Source organism: Ochotona curzoniae, unplaced genomic scaffold (assembly GCF_017591425.1).
Source record: "Ochotona curzoniae isolate NIBS_2020 unplaced genomic scaffold, NIBS_Ocur_1.0 contig_4501, whole genome shotgun sequence".
Lineage (NCBI taxonomy): Eukaryota > Metazoa > Chordata > Mammalia > Lagomorpha > Ochotonidae > Ochotona > Ochotona curzoniae.
The window spans coordinates 17,225,715-17,248,818 of NW_024466307.1; the positions used below are offsets into that span (position 1 = coordinate 17,225,715).

At 38.9% G+C, this 23,104-nt stretch overlaps 1 protein-coding gene across 1 annotated transcript in view; it reads left to right on the forward strand.

The window, feature by feature from the left end:
* The window catches only part of FER (FER tyrosine kinase), a 214,098-nt gene that overhangs the window by 32,038 nt on the left and 158,956 nt on the right, over window positions 1-23,104 (forward strand). Inside the window, exons 3-5 of the mRNA XM_040986133.1 lie at window positions 6,304-6,477; window positions 7,558-7,657; window positions 20,606-20,789. Of these exons, the coding sequence (XP_040842067.1) occupies window positions 6,304-6,477; window positions 7,558-7,657; window positions 20,606-20,789 (458 nt within the window). The remainder of the gene's footprint in view (window positions 1-6,303; window positions 6,478-7,557; window positions 7,658-20,605; window positions 20,790-23,104) is intronic.

Sequence of the window (23,104 nt, forward strand, 5' to 3'; positions counted from 1 at the left end):
TGGTTCCATGGGTCTCCAGCTGTTCCCCTGCTATGGGGCCTGTCTTCTCCTGTTTCCCAGAATCATGCTCTCTCTGCTTCAGCGTAGTTAATAATTCTCTGTCTGTTTAAGCCTGTCCTCAGCCTATTCCACCATCTCTCTTCCCCTAAAATATCTGTCTTTGGCAGTGTTTTTTTTTTTTTTTCCTCAATCTGAAAATGATCCAGACTCACTTATTTCATTTAGTTGTTTCACTTCAGTGTTCTTAGAACATGGACATGAAAAATAACATTCTATGCTTTGGTAATTTTTGTTAAGTTACTTTGTTTGAAAGGCAGAGCAACACACACACACACTCACAGTGAGGGGGAGGGAGGAGGGATTCAGGGAGGAGATGAGGGGAAGAATCAGGAATGGAGAGAGAGAGAGAGAGAGAGAGAGAGAGAGAGAGAGAAATCCATCCATCCTGTATCCACTGGTCCACTCCCCAAATGCTCGAATAGGTAGGGCTGTGCAGCCATAGCCAGGAGTCAGTCACCCCTTTAGGCTTCCCATTTAGGTAGCAGGGATCAAGGTCTTGAACCATTGTACGTTGCCTACCAGTGTGCAGGTAGCAGGAGGCTGGGTCAGCAGCTAAGATAAAGCCAGTCCTGGCACTGTGATATGATGTACAGCATCTCAAGTGCTTGCTTAACCCAGTGTAAGTGTACTGTGATGTCTGCCTGAATTTTTCTTTATTACTTAAGATTATTTGAAGTGTATGTGTTTGATACTTAATCCTGTAGGCAAGGTTCTTGGTAGTACTTTGGAAGAAGTATTTGGAGATAGATACCTAGGAGTTGTCTTTGCTTTAAATTCTCCGGATTCTTATTTCTCAATCATTTTTTACACTTTATTATTTGTTTTAAAGTTTGTTTATTTATTTGTTTGTTTATTTGAAAGGCAGATGTAAGCAGACGGACACACACACACAATGCAGAGACAGGGAGAGAGAAATCTGTCATCCATTGGTTCAACCCCCAAATGCCTGTAACAGCCTGGGTTAGCCAAGACTGAAGCCAGGAGCCCAGATCTCCATCTGGGTCTCGAACTCCAACTAGGTGTCGCATGTGAGTGTCAGGAAACCGAATATTTAATTAGTTATATACTGTTCCTCAGATGCAGTGGTGCAAAGCTGGCTAGCTGGGTTGGAACTGGAGGAATCTGAATTCCATCTAAGGTATTCCAAATGAGACGTGTTTATCCCAAGCAGCAACTTAGCCTGATATACCACAATGTCTGCTCTTCTTTACTTTTAGGCAAAATAATGCCATAAATGTTACTTTTAATAATTCTGTAATAAGCCTTTATCCTGGGATTATATTGAGTATTCAATGAATTTGTATAGGAATTTAAAGTTTCACAGTATTTTGCAATTGTAAGTAATGCTGCAATGAGTACCATTGTTTATTGTTATGAAAGCTTTCAGGCGAAGTTACTGGAAATGATATTTGTCAGATCAAAGTGTCAGTGTGCACATAGTTTTGATGTATTTTGCCAATATAAATATTTCTTCAGTGGCTCTTGTACCACTTTGCATATCCACTAGAAACGTGTAGTGATGTCTGATTCAACTTACTCTGGACAGCAGGGTGCGTTGTTAAACCTCTGAATTCTCCTTTGCTTGTTGGGCAAGAAGTTGCATCTGCTATGGTTTTATTTCATGTACTCTAAACGTGATTGAAATTGGAAGAGCTTTTCGTGTTTAATAGTGGTTTTATTTAGAGCACTTGTTTTATTCCGTGCAGAGCAAGTGTCTCACTTTGTTTTCTTATTCATCTAAAATTACTCATGCCCCAGTACAGTCAACCATGTTCCGAAGTAGTTAGGCGAAATAGCTAATCCTGAGATCGCCACCTTATTTGGAGAGAGATACTGGCTTATCTACTAAACACAAAAGGAATTGAAATTTTGGCGGTGCTTCATTTGTACGTGGAAATAAAAAGTAATGAATTTTTTTTTGTTTTGTTTTGAGTGAACCAGCTTTATTATTTGTACTCACTTATTAGCACATGGAATGTAATTTCCACCTCTATAGCTAGAATTTTGATTTGTGTATTTTTGAAATAATCATGATCAAGTTTGGTTGCAGTTAGCTCTAGTATGATATTCAATTTTAATATAAGAATCGCTGCAGTACAACGGACATATTAAGAAGCAGCTTGAACAAAACATTAATTTTGTTCATTTGTGAACCCGGAGGGAGTAGTAGGTGAGTACACAGAGCTGTGGCCTGTTGGCCCAAGGTGTGTGTGTGTGTAGGTAACAGACTCCTGCCTCCGCGCTCGGCAGCCTTTGTTTAACCACTCATTTTGCTCCATATCCTTCCACACATGGAACTGCAATTTGTTCAATTTTAGGTAACTCTGCTACTTTACAGTAAACCATAAGTTTTAAACCTTCTGAAACTTACTCTGACAAAGAAACTTCGGTTGACTTAAGGAAGAGCGTTGTGTTTTTTTGTAGAGGTTTCCTATTTCTCAACCATTTGATATCTATAAAACTGCAACTTTTTTTTTTGGTTAAGTTTCTGGCTTTTGAAGTATGATTATTTATTTATTTATTTATTTATTTATTTATTTATATTGGAAAGGCAGATTTACAGAGAAGGAAGGATAGAAAGATCTTCCATATGCTGGTTCACCCCACAAGCATCTGCAGTGGCCAGAGCTGAGCTGATCTGAGACCAGGGGCCAGTAGCTTCTTCTAGGTCTCCCACGTGGGTGCAGGGTGATAAGGCTTTGGGCTGTCCTCCACTGCTTTCCCAGGCCCAAAGCATTGGGAGCTGGAAGGGAAGTGAAGCAACTGGGACATGAACCGGCACCCATATGGGATCCCGGTGCAGGCAAGGTGAGGATGTTAGCCACTAGGCTACTGTGTGTGACCCTTAAGTATGCTTCTTAATTAATTTTTTGTCATGGCTCTCATCCCTCTAAGCTGTGTGGTTCTTAATTTGTTGGACTTTGCATACCTAGTGATTATTTGAGCCATAAATACTTGGGTACATCAACTTGTATATCGGAACTGTGTGGAGAGAAAATATTGAGAAATATTGCGTGGAGAAAATATTGATGTCTACCCCTTGCGCAAAACCAATACAATCAGAAACTTTAGTCCCAATTTCTTGGGTTCATTTTCTTTGAGATTGTAATTTTTTTTTAGTCAAGTTTATTTAAAAGGTGAGAAAATCACATACGCATATTTAGGGAGTGAGTGGGCTGGGAGGAAAAAGATGGAGAGAGATGCTTTCATCTTGTTTCCACAGGGGGAGGGAGAATGCCTAATCCCGTTGTCTGATTTCTTGTGAGCCTGGAAAGGTGGTGGCTACGGGGTTCCCACCCCCAGGTCCCGGGAGAGGGTGAGCACATCCCGAGGACGAGATCATTTGACTGACAAGTAGACAGAAGGTATTACCTACGGTGGGGGAGCCATAGCTTCCTGTTTGTGATACTGAACTTGTGATCTGTCTTTCCCATTTTGCTCCCTGCTCAGATTTCTCATCACGATTCTTAGGGGTTGTTGGAGGATGCAGATTCATCTCATCTTCTGGAAGTACTTCCTGCTGATATTGCAGCCAGAATCGTGAACCCCTGAGCAGGGATACCAGCAAGCTCTGAAGAGAAGTGCAGAAATGGAGACTCGTATGAATAGGAGATAGCTAAGATTTTCTTTTGCACTCGAGCTGAGTTTTGGAGACCTTGTTTTAGAAATTTACTGAGTTCTTTTCAGAGTTTCGGTATTCCACCAGGATTCTGAAATTCCAATGTTCTTAATGTAAAAGGCAAACTCAGAATAAAAACTGCTGTTTTGGAGAGCCGTTTAGTTTGCGTTACTGTGTTGTGCAACAACTATGCATTTTTCATAAAATTTTCATGCTGCATTTAGAAAAAAAAAATCAAGCAAGAATTAGGAAAGAAAGTCGTTGGAGGATACAGTCTGCGGGAAAAGCTATTTTTGACAGCTATTATTTTGGTATCTTTCAAGCTTGAGTCATTTTGTTGATTATTTTCAATGTTTTACTGTAATTATAGCCCCACTAGTAGTCTGTTGTTTGACTCAGTGTCCCAGAAATAAATGCTTTCTGGTACAAAGAATTCAGAATACTTAAATTACTCCCTGTGTATTGGAATATTGGCTCAGCTTACGTGCATCTGTTAGCTCAGAGGTATAAAGCAAGAAAAGAAAGGGCTCTGCTTTTGTGAGGAGTGATTGGAGTATCCCATCTTGGACCCAGAGCCACTTCCTGCTCCCCCTTTCCCATGGATCGTGAAATTTGCATCTTTCTGGTTATCCACCAGTGAGATGTAACCTCATGGCCTCTTACCTGAGAATCCCACTCCCCCAGTCTCTTGCGGGGTAGGGGTGGGCAGGCTCCACCCACCTACCTGTGGCTCAGATAATCTCAGTCACCAGTTGATTGAGACCCGCCCACAGCCCCGTCTCCCAACCAATTCCCCAAGCCCACACACCTTCCAGGCCCACCTGGTTGTATAAATGAGCCTCCACCTGTGCCCCATTCCTCTTTTTCTCTTCCCCTTCCCTCTTTACCTGGCTCTGTCCCTTCCTCCATCTTGCTCTCTTCCCCTGCCCTGGTAGCCCCCATCCTGCCACCATAGCAGGAGAGACATGTCCCTTCTAGGTTTCTTCCCCCCTACCCCCACACCCATTCCTACCCTGTTGCAATAAAGGACCAGCTAATACTTCATCGTGTCTGGTATTTTGGCTCATGGTAAACTAATCCTGGAAAGAGGACTTGGCTGCGGGAAATTAGCTGTGCGAAACAACCGTAAGAACTGAACTTTATTTAAAACCTAACAGCTTTTCCAAGGGATATTCACTCTGTCCCTGTCTGTAGTTTTCCATTTTTCTTAAACTGAGTGCAGAGTTTAGGTTTACCTTCTTATTAAGAAAGAAAATGAGAGAGATGGAAGGAACTTTCGAGGGAAAGTGAGAGAGAGCGAGAGAGAAAAGACGAGATAAAAAATGTATTCTCTGTGTGTGAGAGAGAGAGAGAGAGAGAGTGTGTGTGTGTGTGTGTGTGTGTGTGTGAGAGAGAGAGAGAGAGAGAGAGAGAGAGAGAGAGAGAGAGAGAGAGAGAGAGAATATCAATCTTCTATTCTCTGGTTCACTTCCCTAATGCCTATAACACCTGGAGCTGGGTTAGGCCAAAGCCTGGATCCAGGAGCTAAGAAGCAGGAGCCGAGAACTCATCCAGATCTCCCATGTAATGTGAATCATTACCTCCTGCCTTCCGGATGCATTAGCAGGAAGCTGCATCAGAAGGGAATAAGGCCCCGAGTTGCAGGAACTTTGAGAAGGCATGCAGGTGTCAGAAGCCGTGGCTTAACTTGCTGTGTCAAAATGCTTGCATTCCCTCTTCCACCTTAATCATGTTTTTTCTTCTTTTAAATGCAGGGTGATAGATGGAACTAACTCTTGGTTCTGCTGAAAGAAAAAAAAATAGCATTTACTTGCTAAAAGTTCAAAGTTGTGGGGAGCTCTAAGTGTCTAGCCTTACTTCTGTTTCTTGAAAGCAGATGTCATATTTATTTCCCAAAAAGTCTTTTTGAGGGATTTACAAAATGACACAGGATGGTAGATGGAAGGATTGGTTAGGTTGGGTAGGGGGAGATGGAAGGCTTTCTCCCCCTCCTTCCCTCCCTCCTTCCCTCCCTCCCTCCTTCTTTCCCTCCCTCCCTTCTTCCCTCCCTTCTTCTTACTCCTTCCCTCCTTCCACCCCCCTCCATCAATCAAGGGAAATGTGAAGAAGCAAGAAATAGATTATAAGAGAGGAACTTCTCTGGCACATGCAGATGGAACAGGATGTAGCAGAGTGGACAGCAGGAGTGTCTTTTAGGAAGTAGAGAGAATGTCATAAACATCTCCTGGAATCCCAATTGTAATTCATCATTTTCTTCAAGTATCCCCATAGGGCCACTACGGCATTAATCAGGATCCACTAGAATGGAACTAGCAAAGGAATATTTTCTGAACATGAGTTATAGAGTGTTTATGTGTGGGGTACAAAAGAGGTCATTAAGTAGAGAAACAGATTGTGAAGAGACTGTGAAGATGTTCATTTCAATTTGTTTATGGGTCCAGTTTATATCTGTTGCATGTGGATATCCAGTCTCTCCTGTTACTTTTAGAAGAGATCATCCATTTTCTTTTGCATATTTCTGGTCCCATCATCAAGGTTGGGTTGACCAGTTCTGTAAGTTTTTTGGAAACTTAATGTACAGCTGATATCTACTACAAACATTAATTTTCTGTATTTTTTTGAAGTCTTGGCTACTTATGATTCATCACACAGAACAGCTTAGCAGAATAATGAAGACACACGCGGAGGATCTGAACTCGGGGCCCTTACACAGACTCACCATGATGATCAAGGACAAGCAGCAGGTGAAGAAGAGTTACCTGGGCGTTCATCAGCAGATGGAGGCAGACATGATCAAGGTGTGTCTCTCTGTATGGAAGTTGACTGGTTATTAAATTTGCTACAATATTTCTTCTTCATTTTCTACAAAAAATAAGTTGTGCTATTGTATTTTATTAGATATGAAGTTGTTCATTCTGTGATACATTGTAAATTTGTATAACTCTACAAAAGAAGATGTTAGGCCCGGTGAGGTGACCTAGCAGCTAAAGTCCTCACCTTGAATGCATCAGAATGCCACATGGGCACCGGTTCTAATCATGGCAGCTCCATTTCCCATCCAGCTCTCTGCTTGTGGCCTGGGAAAGCAGTTGAGGACGGCCCAAAGCCTTGGGACCCTGTACCCGTGTGGGAGACCTGGAAGAAGTTCCTGGCTCCTGGCTTTGGATTGGTGCAGCACCAGCTGTTGCAGCCACTTGGGGAGTGAATCATCAGATGAAAGATATTCCTCTCTGTCTTTCTTCCTCTCTGTATAACTGACTGTGTGATAAAAATAAATCTTAAAAAGAAAAAAAGAAAGATGTTGCCACTTAAGCAGTGAAATCATACTGTGATTGTGCAGAACTTTCATCTTTAGTGAAATATCTCTTTACCATTTCAAATATGTAACATGTCATAGTATAAAATAATTGAAAGACTATATATATATAAAGCAACTTAGTTAAGGTCTTCCTAACTTATCTTTATATTCAAAGTCTGTGGATAACTCTTTGAAAGTATTTTTATTGTGGAAAATTGTTAAGTGGATGATGCAATAGAGATGAACTCCTGTCTCCCCAGCACCCACTTCGTCACTGTATTCTCCCATTCACATTTTTTTCTAAGTATAGAAAAGGTTTACGTACATTGCAAATTAATTTATCTTTTAATTTTAGATGCTAGCATTATATTTTATTTGCCCTTTACTAGAAGCTTATGTTTTCATATTTTGTTAAATTTGTCACTGATTTTAAGGTGATTTTTGAATCTATTGTTTGTTATTTAATGTTAAAGAGCAACAATAATCTATAAATAGTAAAATACAAATCAGTTCTTTCAAATTTAAGCCCTTGACCAATTTAAACATTTCAGAAGTTTTGTTCATCGTGTTTCTTCTATAGGTTACAAAAACAGAATTGGAGAAATTAAAATCCAGCTATAGACAATTAATTAAAGAAATGAACTCTGCCAAAGAAAAATATAAAGAAGCTTTAGCTAAAGGTATGGCAAAAATGAAAAATGTTTACTTGAGATTTTTATTCTTACAATTTGAAAGTTTTTATAAGTAGTGGAATGATTCCATTTAGAACAATTAACATAAAATGAACTAAATAGACTAATTGTCAAACTGTGTACTCAGTTATTTTTTTTGTGTGTATGAATGTTGGGGATATTTTTGAGTAGGGTATATCAAGTGAATTTATGCAACATTTGTAATAGAATATAAGGAAATGCCGAAGATATTTTCTATAGCATGATTTACTAGAGAGCACTAAATAAGAAAAATAAGAAAATTATTTATTTAGAGGGCTTTTAAATCTTCTTACGTGTGGTATTAAGAACCATTAGAAAGATAAGATTACTTTATGATGTCGTTTTGTCTTTACCTTAATTTTCTCTGTATTTGTTGTCCTGCATGTTTCTTGAGAAATCTTAGAAGCAAATGGAAATAAAGTCAGATTCTTTATATTTTACATAGAGATTTATGGTTATAGCTCGTATAAAGTATTTCATTTATTTTGTGTTTAAATGTTTTAACATTCACTTTCAGTAGAGATTAGCGTAGTGTTTAGACAAAACTTCTAAGCGAAAAAGCCAACATTGTGGCAGTTTTACGTGCTGTGCCATAAAGCTGTGTTGTGCATCTTTAGATATTTCATTTTCTTTTTTTTCTGGTTTACTGGTGAGACAGAATGAGCTATCTGCTAGTTCACTCCTGAAATGCCTATGACAACTGAAGTTGGATCCAGGCACAGGGAACTCAATTCAGGTCTCCTCTGTGGTTGTCATGGACCCAACTAGTTCAGCCTTACCTGCTCTCTCTCAGGTCTACACTGGCAGGAAGCAAGAGTGAGGAGCTGGAAGCAGGTAGCAGACAAGAGGCACTCGGGTATAGGAGATAGCCTCTTAATTAGTGTTTTGTTTTTTAAGATTGGAGCAGAAGAAATATAGTATGTAGAGTTGCTAACTACATAGTAAAGAACTGGAGTAGTGAGAAATTGATTTGTAATAAGTAGATAATTAAGAAATAGCACATTGGGGCTGGCAAAATGGCTCAAGTGGCTAATCCTCTGTCTGTAAGCACGGGCATCAAATTGGTGCCAGTTCATGTCCCTGCAGCCCTGTTTCCCATCCAGCTGTCTGCTTGTGGTCTAAGAAAGCAGTGGAGGATGACTCAGGCCTTGGGACTTTGCATCTGTGTGGAAGACCCAGGAGAAGCTCCTGTATCCCATCTTTGGGTTGGCTTAGCTCTGTCCGTTATGGTTATTTGTGAAGTGAACCAGTGGAGAGAAGATCTTTCCCTCTGTCTCTCCTTCTCTCTGTAATCCTGCCTTTCCAAAGAATATAGATATTTTTAAAAAGTAGTAACAGGTGTAAGAAGCAGTCATTAACTCTAAGAGGAAGTAGAGCATCCAAGCAAGCGATCTGAGCCCTACTCTAGAGGGAGACCTTGTGGCTTAGAGCTTGGCTATGACGTGTGGAAAAGTCACTGCGATGTTGTCTCGCAAGAAATTATTAGAAAATTTTCCTATACAAGTGCAAAGTTCACACTTTTTTTAGACTTCTAAAGCAAAAATATGACTTTTTCTAAAATTCCGTGGGAAAGTGGAATTAAAAGTATAAGTTTGTTTTTTTCCCATAATATATGGAAAATGCATGTTATAAAAAAGATTCTGCATTTAATTGCCATTTTAACTGCCCGTTCCTGAACTCTTTTAATATAGAATGGTACCTCCACTTTTCATTCATTCATTGATATTTTTTGTTTCAAGAGTTCAGTTCAGTTTTAGAGTTTTCCAGTTTCTTCTGACTTTGTTTTTCCTTATTGCCATTTAGAGAGAGGAACCTTCCACCTGCTGCTTTAGTTGGCTTACTTGGCTGCAATGCCCAGGGATGAACAGCTTCATCTGGGCTTCTCATGTGGGTGACAAGGGAGCGAGCACTTGGGAGTTGGGTCTGCTGCCTTTCCCAGGCCTTTCGCAGGGATCTGGATTGGAAGTGGAGCATCCAGGACTCCAGTCGGTGCTCCTGTAGAGTGCTGTTGTGGCATGTGGCAGTTTAACCCACTGCAACACATTGTTCACGCTTGTACCTGTGTATATTTGCTTATTACAGTTGTTTTCTGGGTTTTTAAGAGTAGATTGTATGAAACTAATACTGATTTTAATATTTTGTTATTTGTCAGGCTTGAGAAGTTAGTTATAGTATCCCTGGAAATTTCTTTCATTCAAGGAACTTTTTTTTCTCCGTAACCTCCTCCCCTACCCAAGGGTTGTTAGAGATACACTAGCTTCTAAGTATGTGATGTAGAGTTTAGAGAAAGTTGAAACTAAGTCTATGTGACTCATGTCCAGACTTTGTTAGTTTTTTTTCCCCTCTCTATATAAAGAACATTAATGAAACCACACTTTATTAATAATAATGAAAAGAGTGTTAGTAGACTTAATCCTCTGTCTTTATTTCTTCTGGGAGTTTTATGCGATTATTAATTTCCAGATATTTGAAGTCAACTTTTTACCCACTTGCTCATGTTGCACAAAATAGTCATTGTCTTCATTACATTACATGCCTGCAAACGGTCCTTGGTATAGATACCATGCAGCATGTTTTTCCAAAGTGAAATACATTTAAAGAATAAATTATGCATGCTATTAAAAAGTATAAGCAGTACCTGACTGAACCATATGGTATTGAATTAAGTGAATTTAAATGTGTTTTTTAATGAGGTTTTACAGTTTACTTGAAGATATATTGAAATATCAGAAAAGATGTTCAAAATAATTTCCTCCTAGTCATATATTCTGGCGCAGCCTACCTACCTGAGCTTGTGTTGTAAAACTGTGGTTTTCGTTTACCAAGTCTGAAAAATACCTACCAGTAGTTGAACTTCCTGTTTCACTACTTCTGTGTTAACATCCTTAGTACCCAGGGGAAAAGACACAAAATTAAATGTTCCTGTAACAATCTGGCTGGAGAAGCCTGTAAGCAGCTCTCCTGCCCCTCTTCTCCAACTGAAGCGGGAAGCTCATGTCCTCACTAATGGTGCTTTCTGTAGTAGAAATTAAAAAGAGGGATCGATCATTGACAATCTGTCACTTACCCTATGCAGGCGAAGGAAGAAGGTGCCTACTGCTACAACTGTGGGGAGTAGCTTTAAGTCTCATTCAAAAGTAAATTTTTCTGTAAATGAGAAGTAGATTTTCTTAAATTGCCTCTTCATGCATTATGAACAGTAATGTGATATTTTACAGCCGATTAAAATTGACTAGATTCTCGGAGTTGTCTTTTTAGAGTATTTTAATTATGAAAACCAGTTTGAAATGAGTCCAGCCTTGAGACAGATGGTTAAATTTATGTTTAAATAAATCCAAATTTAAAGAAAAGAACACGACTTCTTAACAGCTCTTTTAGTTGATTTCCTCAATTTGAATTCACCGATTATGCCAATTGCCCTTTCTTTTTAAAATATGTATCTGAAAGAGAGAGAGAGGGAGAGTGTGCTTTAACTCCACTAGTTCACTCCCCGCACGGCTTAATGGCCAGAACTGGGCCAGGCTGAATGTTCCAGCAGCAGCTTCCGGTGCATCTCCCACAGGAGTGGCAGGGGCCCAGATACTTGGACCATCTTTTGTTTCTTCTGTCAGGCCATTAGCAGGAGCTAGATTGGAAGTGGAGCAGTGGTAGGAGATGGCAGAGTAGCACACTGTTTAATCCTCTGCCTGCAGCTCCAGTCTCCTTTATGGGCTGATTCTAGTCCTGGAGGCTGTTCCACTTCAGATCCCACTCCCTGCTAATAGTGAGGGAAAGCAGTGGAGGCTGGCTGTAGGTCCCCGTAGACATGTGGGATAGCCAGAAGAACCTCCTGGCTTTCTCTGTATCTCTAATTTTCAAGTGAAATATATGCATTTTTTTAGTTTGTTTTTTAAGTGGAGTAGCTGGGACATGAGCTTGCATGCAGATGGGATGTTGGCATCACAGATGGAGGCCTTACTTATGTCCTTCTTATTTAATAATCTCCATGTAGTTCAGATATTTAAACATCATAGTCATGTATGGATTATATTATAGAGGTTATTTAAATATATTCTAAAATCCAAATTCATTTGGAAGAAATCCATTTCGGATATAGTAGTTTTCAAAGGTGAAAGTAGATTTAAAATATGTGACTGCTAGTTATCAGTTTTGTTAAAATGACCTGAAAGTAAGAGGTTTTCCTCATCTTTTGGTTCTACTCATTTGTACATGATGTATTACAGCTTACTGATGACATGATTGCTTTTCACTGCAGGGAGCTTAATGTGATGAGAACTTTACAAGGTCGTTAAGAGTCATGACAGTCTCAGTTATTAATCCAATTTGCATTGGCTTAAAGCTGTGCAGAAATTGGAGTGACAGTGAAAATATTCTCATTAGATGTTGAAATATGTGGGATGAAATACTCTAAATGATTCATTCATATCCTTTATATAAGTTCTTAAAGTGAAAGCGTAATAATTTTATTTGTCCCTACTTTGCTTAGTATTGCTAATAATCAGAGTTCTGCACACAAATACAAGAGAAATTGTATACTGTTGCTGATTTTTTTCCCCCCGTATTTTACACGTGAGTCCTTTGGTGATGTTAGTATTAAACTTAGTTTTGTCTGAAGGTAATATGCTATAAACACCACGATCTAAGCAAAAGATCAAATTATATTCTTTTCGTGACTGTTAAAGTATAAAAATTTTCCAAGTAAGAGCTAGTTCAGATAATATATTTAAGAGCTTTTTTTTTTTTATCAGTTCTGGATAAGTGGTATGTACGGTTTTTTGAATCAGGGATATTGTACGTAAGAAAACAAAAATCTCTGCTTCCATGAGGTTTTTGTTTTAGAGCAGGGAATGTCTATTGAATAAAGTAAATAGATAAGGATTAGGTGTTTAGCCTAGTTGGTGGGATTTCTCCATTTCACGTGAAAGTACCTGGCGTGGACTCCTGGGTCTCGTTGCAGCTTGTTGCGGACCCTTGCAAACAGCAGTGATGGCTCAGGTGATTGGCTCTTGGTACCTGTATACAGGACTGGGAGGGTGGATGGGGGATGACGGAAGTAAGAAGCCAGTTCCTTCCAGGCTGTTGTGATCTAAGCAGGTGTCAGACTGCTGGACCTGGTGAGCAGCAGGGAAAGTGATGAGATTATGGATTTAGAATTGATTCCTATTACCCATGGACTGTGCACACTGTAAGATCTAAACTCTTGGTTCTCATTCTTGCTCACAAGGTTATGTTCCCCACATCGGATGCACATAACTCTCTTTTATGTGTGTTTCTATTTATAGACACTTTAGTGAACTCCTCAGCAGTAGTGCTATAACTCATAAACTGAACAAGGCTTATCTAACATGTACATTCCCCAGAAGGCTTATTCATGGCCTTTCTGAGCATAGGATAACACCGGACAACACTTCAGTACCATTCCTGGCTGCCATTTTAGAAGCAAAATCACTAAGAAAAAGCAACAAAATGTGAAAAAAAAAATGGCACTAAAATGACTGGAAAAGGACAGTTGCTTAGAATATGAAAACTGAAACAAAAAGGCAAGCGTAAGTTTTTCTGCCTCAGCTGGGCTCCCATTTCTCAGTGAGATCTATCTTATATATATATATGGCGTGTTCACTCTTAAATGACCCGCAAAGCCATGGATGTGTTGATTTGGAATTTGCAAATAAATTTTTAGCCAGTAGTTTACACTTAGATCTCTAGGTCTGAAGTTTTAGCAAGAAGTGTGGAGTAGAGCTGTGGATCTGGAAGTTGTTGTTATTCTGAGAGAGGGTGGAGAGAGAGAAAGAAACAGAGCCTTGGCATCCGTCCTTCGTGCCCCAATCGCACGGTGGCTGGGGCTGGAACAGGACTGTGTCAGGAACTCGGGAGTCAGTTTTCCAGGAATCTCGTATGGGTGGCAGAGACCCAACAGCTTGAGCATCACCACCTGCCTTGCAGGGTCTGCATTAGCTAGAAACTGGAATCTGGATTTGGATCTGGAGGTGAATATCTTAGCTGGAATGTGAAATGCTAGGTGAAACGTCCACTCCCTTATTTGTTATTTAAAGTCATGAGACTGGATGACATTAATTAGTGCGAGATTGAACATAGTGAAGAATGTGAAGAATGAGCCCAATTCCTAAGTCTGATAATTCTAGGGGAAATTTAGATTAAACAACTTGTTTTGGATTCCAAAGACACACCCAGACTATAGCTAACTTAGCATGTGCTTGTCAGAGCAGCACTGAATAGAATAGGTGAGTCACATTCAGTGTTCCCGCTTACCACCTTTGCATTTAATTTCCATGTGAAACAATCTTGGTGTACATTTGTTCCAAGTGGTTTATAAGGTAAGATGAATTCCTGTTCATTTCCTTCTTACATAATGTGTTTATGATAGCAATTAGAGAGTAATAAGTAAAAATTACAAAGCTGAGGAAGAACGTTTGAAAGGAAGGAAATACGTAAGAGTGTAGACTATTTATTGTCCACATCAAAGCAGTCTGCTTATAGGTCCTTTACATATGGAAAGTAATTACTTCTTATTTATTATCGGCAGACTTCCTGACTTAGTATCCAGCAGATAGTGTGAACCCTTCAGAAGTTTGTAATAAAGTGCTTGACTTTCTAGACGTGTTTAATGAGTAGCCTAGCCTATCTCTTGTAAATGTCAAACTTACATAATTGAGTTTTGCCAGCTTCATAATATTGTTGATGGCATGACATGCTGTATGCACATTCCGTTATTACAAAATGTTAAACAGATTTGTCAACAAGCAGTAGAAAAAGAATTATAATTCAATCTCTTTGTGAATTTCATTATGTAAAGGAGGAGACGCTGGATGTTTTCCTCTTGGGTGTCTGACATGGGCCCTGCTTCAGTGCCTCTCATTGTTGAAAGCTTCCACTAAGAGAGATAGGCTTCTGTCTGTTAGAATTTATGCTGTGCAATTCACATTAACGTCAAGCTCATATGTAGTCATTTATAACTTAAGCAGCTGTAACAGTGATTTGAGATGTTCTGAATCAATTCGGATTGCAGCAGTGGCCCAGTGCAGTAACCTAGTAGCTAAAGTCCTCACCTTGCACATGCTGGGATACCATATGGGAGCTGGTTCTAATCCCAGCAGCCCTGCTTCTTATCTAGCTCCCTGCTTGTGGCCTGGGAAAGTAGTCGAGGGTGGCCCAAAACCCTGGGACCCTGTGCCCCCGTGGGAGACCCTGAAGAGGCTCCTGGCTCATGGCTTTGGATTAGCATAGGTTATTGCTGTCACTCAGGGAATGAATCATTGGGCGGAAGATCTTCCTCTCTGTCTCTCCTCCTCTCTGTATATATAACTTAAAAAAAGGAAGAAGAATTGCAGTAGGTAGATTTTTATAATAATTTTGAAGGATAAAGGCATTGAAAATTTTGTTTTCATGTAATATTAACATGTTTGTGATTTAGTAACGTAATATAGTCTCTGTGGGACTCTATTCATTTAAAAACTTAATCGAAAAAGGTATATTAGAATTGTTTTGCAAATCATGGCAGATGAATTTATTTTCAAAACTGCAAGAGAGATGGAGATTGAAAAGGAGGAGAAGCTGTAGATGAGAAGAGAGGGGAGCAGGATGTTTGCACATGACTGTCTTACAATAAATTATAGAAATAGCTGCAGATACACAGACCTCCAAAAAACCTGTTGCAACGTAAGGACAAATTATGTTTTAAACTTGGTGTTTTCGGAAAACTTACTATATTTTAATTAGTGGATTTTGTGTTGTATATTTTCATAGATAGTGAGAAAGTTTTTTTTTTTTTTTTCTTTGCTTGTTAACAACTGATGAGAAACTGTTAGTAACTTTAGCATAAGTAGTTTTCAGGTTGCCATAGTCTGTACTTAATAAAGAACAAAATAGTATTTGGAAAGTCCTTAATGTTTCTAATGTATTTCACATTATCAAATCTTACTGAGTGGAATATTGTATATTTAATGAATCAATCATCATAAGCTAGGAAAATGATGAGCAGTGTGCAGTTTCAAAATTTGTGCAAATAGAAATTGGCTAATGTCTCCACGAGAGTGTTTTGTGTGCCAGCACTAGGGCATAGTGGTGTAGCCTCCGCCTGTAGCTCTTGTCATCCCATATAGGCACTGGGTTCTAATCCCAATTTCTTCAGTTTTGGTCCTGTGGCCAAGGACATGTATGATCTCTCTGTCTTTCTGTACCTCTGCCTTTCAAATAAAATAAATAACCACAAACAACAACAACAAAACACTTTAACACAAGTGTTTTGTGTAGAACATGACCCTTGAAGTTAGACTAAAAAAATGAAGGAATTAAGAATAACAGGGCCTGGCATGGTAGTTTAGCAGCTAAAGTCCTCACCTAGCATACACCATGTGTTCTAATCCCGGTGGCCCAGCTTTCCATCCAGCTTCCTGCTTGTGACCTGGGGAAGCAGTTGAGGATGGTCCAAAGCTTTGGAACCCTGCACTCACATGGGAGACACGGAAGAGGCTCTGGGCTCTGGGCTCTGGCTCGGTGCAACTCCAGCCGTTGGGGACACTTGGGGAGTGATTCATTGGACAGAAGAGCTTCCTCTTTATCACTCCTCCTCTCTATATATCTGACTTTCTAATAAAAAAAAATCTTTTAAAAAGTAACATTCTTACTTAAAAAGTAGCAATTCTTAAAAATACTACTTTACGAAACTAGCTGAGTTCAATGATTATATATTTTGATCAACAATAATAATTAACAAATTAAGCATGCAACTTTATAGTAATTCCTTATTTTGTCTTATGAATATATAAAATGTAGAAAATTTTATTGAAATAAAAATATCTGGATAATTATCTGGCTAATTGTTATTCTATTGTCAGATCAAATTTGCTCAATTTGAGTACTAAACATTGAAACTAGAATAAGTGAGAAAACAAACAAACAAACATTGGAAAAGGCTCCAGGCAGTGCTTGGCTGCTAAGGCAGCTTCTCTGGCAGAGGTTGGCAAAATTTCACTCTACTTAAAATGCTAACAAGGCTTAGATTCTAGCCAGCACATTGATTCAGTACGATCAGGTATGCCGCAAGGATGGCGGGTACCAGCTCCTTATAAATGTTTCTGCCTCATCTGGGTGGCTGTAAAGGAGCAGCGTGAGCAGTTTCCAGGGGAAGAGCTTTGGCTGGCGTCAGACGTGTTGATTTCTTTGACAATAAATTTCTGCAAGAAGGATGCTGAAGAGTGAAATTTATGGACAAAAATGCTGCAGAGATCAACCTCTGAAAAGTTATCATGTTTGAACACATTGAAGAATATTTTCTTGAGAATGCTAAAAATCATCCTTGATTAGTATTGAGTGACTAATCACTAAGTTACTAAAACTAATCTGAACTATCATAGAAAATGAATAAACGTATCTAGGGTCTTATAGTACTGCCACAAAAAAAGGTTTTTTTGGAGACAGATAAACATGGAAAATTAAAAAATTCAAATATAATATAATTTTTTAGCAAAACATGAGGTTTAACTCATGGTAGGGCAAATTATTTCATACTTTTTATACACTTAAATATTTGCATAATTAGATACCAGCTGATATCATCAAATGCACCATCCTGTGCATTCTAGTAAAAATAGTGAAAATTTCTTTTTTTAACTAGTTAGAATTTAATTATTTTTTCAACTTCCTTTGGGTCAGCACTGAATTGATGTGTCAGTCTCATGCCAGATTCTATTTCCACTCAGCAGTGAGAAAGGTTAGGAAAAATACTCTGTTGAAAGATTATTTTCTTATTCAGAAATTCTTGATCTTATGAAGTAAAAAGGGATCCTTCAGGACCACATTTTGAATAACTTAGACAATTTTGTTGATATTACTGTGTATGGAAGCCAGCCGATAGACTATGTGTAAGGGTTTATATTCTGTAAAAGGATTAAGTCTCCCCTGTGGTTCTAGTATATGGAAATTCTAGAATTTGTTACTAGGATAGATGTGTTAATCTGCTACATTTGCTTCCTTTGCTCCATCTGGATGTAGTTCCTGTGCCACATCCTTGCAGGGGTGACTAGAAGTGCAAAGGAACCACATTTAATATTCATTTGCTCTATCTGGACATGGTCTGGGGGGCAGGGTTGAGGGTTTCCTCTCTTGAAAAAAACTCTAAGTTTTCCTCTCGGACTGGAGAGGGTTCTAAATGAGAAGTACTGAGACTGCTGATTCTAAGTGGAATGGCACCTGAGGGAGCCTCTAGCAGCAGTAGTTCTCCACGCAAGAACTGTTTTCTAGGGCGAGTATTTATTTAGAGGCTGTGCTTGGATGGAGGTCAGATTAATAATTTGAAAAGTTTGCTTGTTACATCAGAATTGACAAGAAATATTTCTTTATTTTGCATCAAAAGTTGAAGCTCCGCTTAAATTTCATTCATTCAATTATGTTGGCAACATGTTAATACGTTTTAAGAAAGTTTTATTTGAAAGGCAGAGAGGGAGGGAGGAAAGGACAGAGAAAGGGAGAGAGAAAGGGAGAGATAGAATCTTCTATTCAGTGGCTACAATGATGAGGTATGACCCAAAGCTCCATCCAGGTCTTGTGGCAGTAGCTGTGTCATTAGTAGGGAACTAAATTGAAGCATAGTTGGGACTAGAGTCAGTTTTCTCATATTGTACACAGCTTATCTCACTGTGCCAAAGATGCAAAATGCTGGCTTGTATAAATACTTTCTGAATGAATTTAATAAAGAAATCACAAAGATTTAATTCATTACATTATCAGGATCTCCCAGACTGTTGCCACATGTCTACATATTTTTTTTTTCCTGTGGTTTTCCAGTCATTCAGTCCTAAGAATTGCCATATCAACACAAAGGGATTTAAAAAGTGTATGGAGAAAGAATTTAAAAGATAAGCATAAAAAATGTAAACTGTTACTCAGTGTAAACCCCATCAATGTCAAGATATTTTTCTAAACAATGATGCCAGTTATTAGTCCATCAGCAAAGAAGTAGTGGTTCTAGGAGTTTGTGCAAATCAATATTTTTGGCATCATTAATTGAAGAAAAGGTAAGATTGAGAATCGAAGTCAGAAGGAACCAAACCAGAATTGGAAGGCGGATACTAATGATTTCCTATTTTAAAAGTAGTTTCTCATAAACTGCCCTTACTTGGTAACAGAAGGGAGTAGGAACATTGTTGTGGAGGAGGACTCTGGTGAAGCTTTTCTAGGAATTTTTCTTGAACATCTTTGGCTGCCTTTCTCAGAACACATTCCTAATAAGCAGATGTTTTTGCTGTTTGACCCTTCTGAAAGTCGACAAGCTGAATGCCTTCAACATAGGTTTGCCAGGATTTGCCTTTGACTGGTCAGCGTTGGCTTTGACAAGTGCATTGCTACCTCTTGGTAGCCACTGGTTTCATTGTGCTCTGTCTGCAGGAGCACACTAGTAAAGTTATATTTATGGCACTGGTTTGAATCCCAGCTGTTCCACTTCCTATCCTGCTTTGTGCTAATGTACATGGGAAAGCTGCTGAAGATGCAACTTCTTGGGCTCCTGTGCCCATGTGGGAGAACTAGAAGAAGTTTCCTGGCTTCTGAATTTGGACCAGCCTAGATCTGGCCAGTGTGACCATTTGGGAAGTAAACTAACACATGAAAATTCTCTTTCCCTCCCTGTCTTTCTCCCTCTTACTTCCTTTTCATCTCTTTGTTCTCTGCCTTTCAAATAAAGTATTATATTTTATACACACACACACATATGTATATAATTGAATCTGTGCTTCATATCCTGTTATCTTTCTTTTGAGAAATACTTTATCACTTTGTTCTCACTTGTTTGAAATTGCCCTTGAAGATTGCTTTTGTTTGCGGCTGATCTGGGCGCAGCTGTTTTGGCACCTAAACAAGCAGAGAATTTGTTTCATTTAATTTTTTAGTCAGAATTTTGTGAGCTGAACTAGTTGAGAAGTCTGGGGTGTTGGCTGTTGTCTTAGTGTTACTCATTGGTTTTCTTTAATTGGAACATGAGCAAGATTAATTTTTTCCTTTGAATTGATGGGGGTGAGCTATTGTTACAGGCTTTATCTTCAAAATGACACTGTCCCTTCCTCAAAAGCATCATCTGGTGTTAGTTGGTGATTCTGGGTGGGCCTGTCTCCCTCAAAGGAGCAGTGATTTCACAATTCCACCGCCCAGGCATCACCACCAATTGGATGTTTCTTGCTTCCATTTTGGCAGTACTTATGTTGCTCTGGCAGGCACTCTTCAAACTGATGTCTTTCTTATTCTTCTTACTGTCTCAAACTAAATCCTGTTGAGAAATGTTAAAACAAGCCAGTGTGATTTTATTTTAGTGAAAAACATCTTGAAATCCATGCATTTTTTTTGTAATATGCATTTCACATGGATTTTTGACAGTATCTTATACAGCCATATTTCCTTATCTTCCTCAAAACTTGCTCTTTCTCTTGCTCATACAATATTACTTATTTCTTTGCACTCAATATTCCATTTCACTAGGCTGAATGTCAAGGACTCTGTTTTGCCATGTACTGAATTATCAGGGTCTAGCACAGTCCCTAGTGGGATCCAGTTAATAATGATTGAATGAAAAAAAGAAAGGAACAGATGCAATTAAAAAGAGAAGGTGGGAGGTAAACTTACTGTGCATTCAGTCCAACACTTTTCCAGGTACAACTCATTTTTTGAGTCTGTTTTCTCCACAAAATTTCCTCTCGTTTTGCCTCCTTTGTAGCTGTGTGATACATATAAATAAATAACTTTGCATAAGGCTGAGCACAGAGCATTCATTCAGTGAATTTTTCTTGGGTTTTGCATGAAACGTGTGTAGCAACAATGTAGTGGTAGCTCACATATAGCATATTGTGACGGCAAACTTTCATTTCTTGTGTCTTTGCTAACTTTTTCAATTTTTTTTTTCTTTTTCAGGGAAGGAAACAGAGAAGGCCAAGGAACGTTATGACAAAGCCACCATGAAACTGCATATGCTGCATAACCAGTATGTGTTGGCATTGAAAGGGGCACAGCTTCATCAGAATCAGTATTATGACACCACACTTCCTCTGCTGCTGGACTCGGTACAGAAGATGCAAGAAGAAATGCTAAAAGCACTGTAAGATGCCTTTCCCAGTCACTGTAGAGTCTCCTCGTAAATTCACTGCTACCTGTTTGCTCTCAGGTGGCTTTTGCTTCGTGTGGCTTTACCGTTGGCTCAGTCCAAGGATATCTCAACTCTGTTAGACCTGGTCATGTCTGAGTTTTCACTTCGAGTGTCCCTTCAGTTTGTGCTCAGTTCTGAAACTTTCTAGCTAGCACTGAGAATGGTCCTTGGCTCTTTTTTTTTTCTCTCTATGTAGATGGATATTTAAGTGGAAAAAAAATGTTAGTTGCCAAATGTCAAGGTTGGGTGTTTAAATACTGAACAGTTGAGACTTCTTATGGAAAGAATCTGTTTGAAAATTTATTTTCCAACTTCTTTCATTTTTTTTTCTATGTGAGATTAAAAATCAGTAAATACTAATTGGATGTTCATATATGAAATACATGCTACCTGATATGTTGGGATGTAGAGATGAGCTAGCTGCAATTCTTTCCTCCAAGGAATGGTATACTTTAATCAGTTTAAATAAAATTTATGCTATAATCACTAAATAAAATGTGCACATATTGACTGTACATTTTGATACAAGACAATGAAATAGAAAGGATTCCCGTTTGTTGACTTGCTTAGTGCTTTCCAAATGAAGTGTTCAATTTTAATTCACCCAAGACAGGGTAATTTTTGAATGCTACAGTTGCTAGGGAGGGGGAGTTTGGGAAGAAGGCAGAGAAAGGAGCTAGTAGTGCGAGAGAAGGGATACGTTCTCTCAGGTGGAGATCAAGTTTAGTGTATTTTCAGAGAAGGAACTGGAGCTGGTTAAGGGAAGTTCTTGGATTCTCGTCAATTCTCTGTAATTTCATCCATTAGCCTGAGATACAGTGAGTTCTGAAATGTAGTAGTATATTAATATAAAGGATGATTGTGAAAAATTTCAGTTAAAAGACAAAGCCTGAATATTGAATAATTAATATGTGCTAAAATATTAGAGTTAAAATGGTAATTTCTGCAACAAACAGTTCCATTTATATAACAGGTTGTAGTTAGCAAAGTGCTTCTATGTGTGGTTATTTGTTGGCTTACTTGTTCTGTTAGTATTCTGTAGAATTAGGGAGAACAAGTTATATCCAGGGTACATTTGTGTCAGCCAAGACAAGACTTGACAGATCACAATGGCAAACCGTGACAGATGAGGGACTGCAGGCAAGTCTGATCAGGACTTTTTTCATGAGACTGATGAATAGCATGCCCCCCAAACTCATGATGATACCTACATCACCAAATGCTACCTTTCTTTTTTTGGAGATAGGATCTTTTCATACATTAAATATTGAATGATCTCTAGATGAAATAATCCTGGGTTTAGAACAGTCCTTCAATACAGTGACTGGGGCCTCTAAAAGAGGGAGAGAGGCCACAGTAGGAAGTACACAGGAAGAGATGAGTTATGCTGTTAAGGAAAAATGACATACTGTGCACTCAGAAGCTGGATTTGGGCCCTAGTGCGGTAGCCTAGTGGCAAAGTCCTTGCCTTGTACATGCTAGGATCCCGTATGGGTGCCGCCGGTTCGTGTCCTGGTGGCCCCACTTCCCATCCAGCTCCCTGTTTGCAGCCTGGGAAAGCAGTGAGGATGGCTTGAAACTTTGGGACTTTGTACCGATGTGGGAGATTGGGATCTGGGCTCCTGACTTCGGATTGGCTCAGCTCTGGCTGTTGGGGGCACTTGGGGAGTAAATCAATGGACGAAAGATCTTCCTTTCTACCATTCCCGCTCTCTGTATGTCTGAATTTCCAATTCAAAAAAGCTGGAGTTCGATAATGTTCTTTTTCATAAAAGTTTCTACATTGTGCTGGACAGCATTTTTAAATTTTCATAATTATTCAAAAGGGAAGCTGTTTAAAAAAGCCCGATACTTGATCAATTATTTTCCTGACATTAATTAACCTTAATAAATGGCTCTGTGGTTTCCTTTGAAGGGCTCTGTGGTGCCATTGTACAGCCTGCCGTCGTTATGCAGTGTTATTCCGCTTACATAAAACATTTCAGAGAAGGGATACAAGTTCCCAATTTATCTTAGGTAGTAATGACTTCCAGAACTTCTGAAAAGTTGACATCAGATTTATCTTTGCTGTTTTTCAGAATCTGCATGACTTACACTTTTTGTCTTTATGCAAAAGATGGGAAGATAATTCAATATTTAGCCGCGAACAGTGAAGGCTAAATTTTTGGGTCATTTTCCAGTATTCACAATGAGATGATGAAATGATGAGTTTTGAATCAGTGTGAATTAATGAACTTTCCAGGATGGATAAAATTGCAGAAGGTCTA